This window comes from Poromitra crassiceps (assembly GCF_964638095.1).
Source record: "Poromitra crassiceps genome assembly, chromosome: 17".
NCBI lineage: Eukaryota > Metazoa > Chordata > Actinopteri > Beryciformes > Melamphaidae > Poromitra > Poromitra crassiceps.
The window spans coordinates 282420-285468 of NC_139635.1; the positions used below are offsets into that span (position 1 = coordinate 282420).

Genomic DNA, 3049 nt, shown 5'->3' on the forward strand with positions numbered 1-3049 from the left:
ATCCTAACCCTAAAATCTCAGAACGTTACCATTTTACAATTTTGGAGCCGAAATTGTAACATAGCAACGTTGGTCCAAAACGTTGCTATTTTACAATTGTCTGTAAGACTGTGTTGGCAATACACCACTGCTTGCAATGTAGAACCAGCAAAGTCACTTTCTGCTTCTTCTTCTGTACCAACTGCTCAAGGATGCTATTATACAGCTGGGGTACAAACGTAAATTGCTGCTGTTTATATTTGGAAGCCTAGGTAATGTCCACAGGCTGGCTGTTACAGTAAGTGGCCTGCAGAGGGCAGGACAGCCCAAAAAGCTACAGAAAGGCACTGGCAAAAGTCTGCTCTATTTCTGCAACCATTTTCACAGCTGTCATTTTGTGTCTCAAAGGCAGGGTAAACACAGGTGTAACCAAAACATTAATGATTGTTTCCAACTTCCATTCCATTTAGGTGTTCCAGTGACCAGGGGCCCTCATTAATGTTTTGGTTGCACCTGTGTTGATCCTGCCTTTGAGACACAAAATGGCTGCCATGAAAAAGGTCTATTGCTTCACCACATTTGGAGCAAGTGCTGTTTCCTTTTTCATAGACTCAGACTAGATACATTTTTCATTCTGAGATTTACCATTATTTGCACATCTATTATTGTTTGTGTCCAAGCCAAGGATTACTGTACTTTTCTAAATGTGAACACAAATAAAGATATTAAAGTGTGTGTGTGTGTGTGTGTGTGTGTGCTTGCCTGTGTTTCTCTCAGACTGACTGAAGTCCAGAAGATGAGTGGGTGTGTGGAGGAAGAGGAGAGCAGAGCAGAGTCTCCAGTACCCAGCTGTCCGACTCTGTCTAAGAAGACTGAAGACTGGTCTAAAGACTTCAGTGATGAACCTGGACCTTCAGACACAAAGTAAGATGACTGTTATACCAGAGGTGCCCAATTATTTTCTATAAAGGGCCAAACATTATTCTGGATGGAGGGCCATGGGCCCCCAAAAAAGGTGGATGAAATCCCTTGTGCTGATGAGGTTTTCAAACTGTTTCACGTCAAGCTCCCCTAAACTGACACAAATTAGACCACGGACCCCCATTTGATATATATATATATATATATTTAGAGGTTTCAGTACAGAAAGTGTATGAAACCCATGACCAAAGTCGTACATTCTGTCATTGTGTTACTTATGCAATTATAATGAAAATAAAATATTCCCCTTTCTGCTGGGGACCTCCTGAAACCTCCTTGACTTGCCTTGGGCACAAACAGTTTGAAAGCACTACAGTAGCACACATGAGACAGGCCAACCAACACATGACAGAGAACATGAGCACCGTGCTGAAATCATCACATTGAAGCAAACTAATCAAGGCCTGCAGTGTGGTCTTCATCACACTAATGAACACACAATACATTGCAATATGCAACATCACATGCATTGTTGTCTGTCTTGACTAGAACTAATGATGTGTATAACACATGTCTGTTTCAGAGGTCAGTACCACAGGCAGAGAGCAGAGTCTCCAGTACCCAGCTGTGTGTCTATGAAGAGTGACCGGTCTAAAGACATCGGCAAAGACTTCAGTAATGAACCTGGACCTTCAGACACAAAGTAAGGCTGCTTTCTCACTGGGAATGATTGCTTTCGTTCTGTTCCGTTCCGTTCCGCACCCGGGAACAATTGCCCCCATCCCCTCTCCCCTCTGGTCAGCTTTCACATTACAACATTTATACTGCGCTCAGAAACAAAACAGAGTGCACTTGCGTCATCAACTATGCCTGCAGTGTATCCTTACTCCGTTTGTTGTCTATGAGGTTCCACCACCCCACCATTGGTATTTAGTAGGGTCCAAAACGGTTGCTCAGTCTTTGCCTGTCCAGGTCTGGAAGAGGTGGCGGACGACTCCCGGTGAGACACACGTGTGGATCAGCATGGAGGAGGAGAAAGAAAGGAGCTTCTATAAACCACAGCAAAATGATAGAAACATGTTAACTCAAATGTGTGCACTCAAATGAGAAACACAATATCAATAATGCTACTAAATGTGGACCATGTTTGAAACAAAGCCTATGTGTCAGTTTGTTATGTGGTGGTGGTGATGATATGTGTATTGTAAACGTAAAATGTGTGGCGATTTGGTGCAGCCGTCACAATAATGTCTAATGATGTGTATAACACATGTCTGTTTCAGAGGTCAGGACCACAGGCAGAGAGCAGAGTCTCCAGTACCCAGCTACCTGTCTATGAAGAGTGACTCGTCTAAAGGTTTTCTTCATCCAAACTTCAGTGATGAACCTGGACCTTCAGACACAAAGTAAGAGGACTGTTATACTGTCAGCCTACCTGAGAAGACTTGAGTAATGATGATGAAGGAACATGTTCTGTAGAATTGGTTCCCTTCACTGTTACTTAGTTCAGTGGTTCTTAAAGTGGGGTCCCTGAGGCAGTTCCAGGGGTCCCCAGCTAAAAACAGCAATAAGTTATTTTCACTATTCTTCCATTCATAAGTAGCACAATGACACAATGCATGACTATTTTGGTCATGGGTTTCATACACTTTCTGTAATAAAACATCTAAAAGCAACAATCTTATCATATAGGGGTGTGTGGTCTAAGTTGTGTGATGTGTGACTATTTTGGTCATGGGTTTCATATAGGGATGGGAATTTCATGCATTTTCCTTAACCCTTAATTGAACACGTTAACAGTCAATTAATGGGTTAATCATTAACGCTGCATACCACAATGAATAAATAAATAAATCAGTGTGGCTTGTGCTTTGGGGGGACACGACAGCCTGGTTCTCAATGTAGTTCAGTAGCTGACAAAATCCCTCACAGTCCACCATGTTTATCTGCATCATGTCCTTTCCCACCATGAAGCTTCTTCTAAACAGTCAGATGTGAGTTAACTTCTGCCTCACGTCAGGTACAACATTGACAATGCAGACTACTGGAGCTGTATTTGAGAACGGCATCGCAATATAGTTCATTATTTCTTGAATTACCTTCGACTACTCGCTCGCTCCACTGGAAATAGGAACGTATCAAATCCACC

At 42.5% G+C, this 3049-nt stretch overlaps 1 protein-coding gene across 1 annotated transcript; it reads left to right on the top strand.

The window, feature by feature from the left end:
- Positions 1–775: 775 nt before the first annotated feature.
- LOC310791990 (uncharacterized protein) lies at positions 776–2310 on the top strand (the record flags this gene model as incomplete). The annotated part of the gene is made up of 3 exons (XM_083653671.1): positions 776–903; positions 1484–1603; positions 2184–2310. The coding sequence occupies 3 exons, from the start codon at positions 776–778 to the stop codon at positions 2308–2310; spliced, it is 375 nt and encodes a 124-aa protein (XP_083509797.1).
- Between the last annotated feature and the right edge of the window lie 739 nt (positions 2311–3049).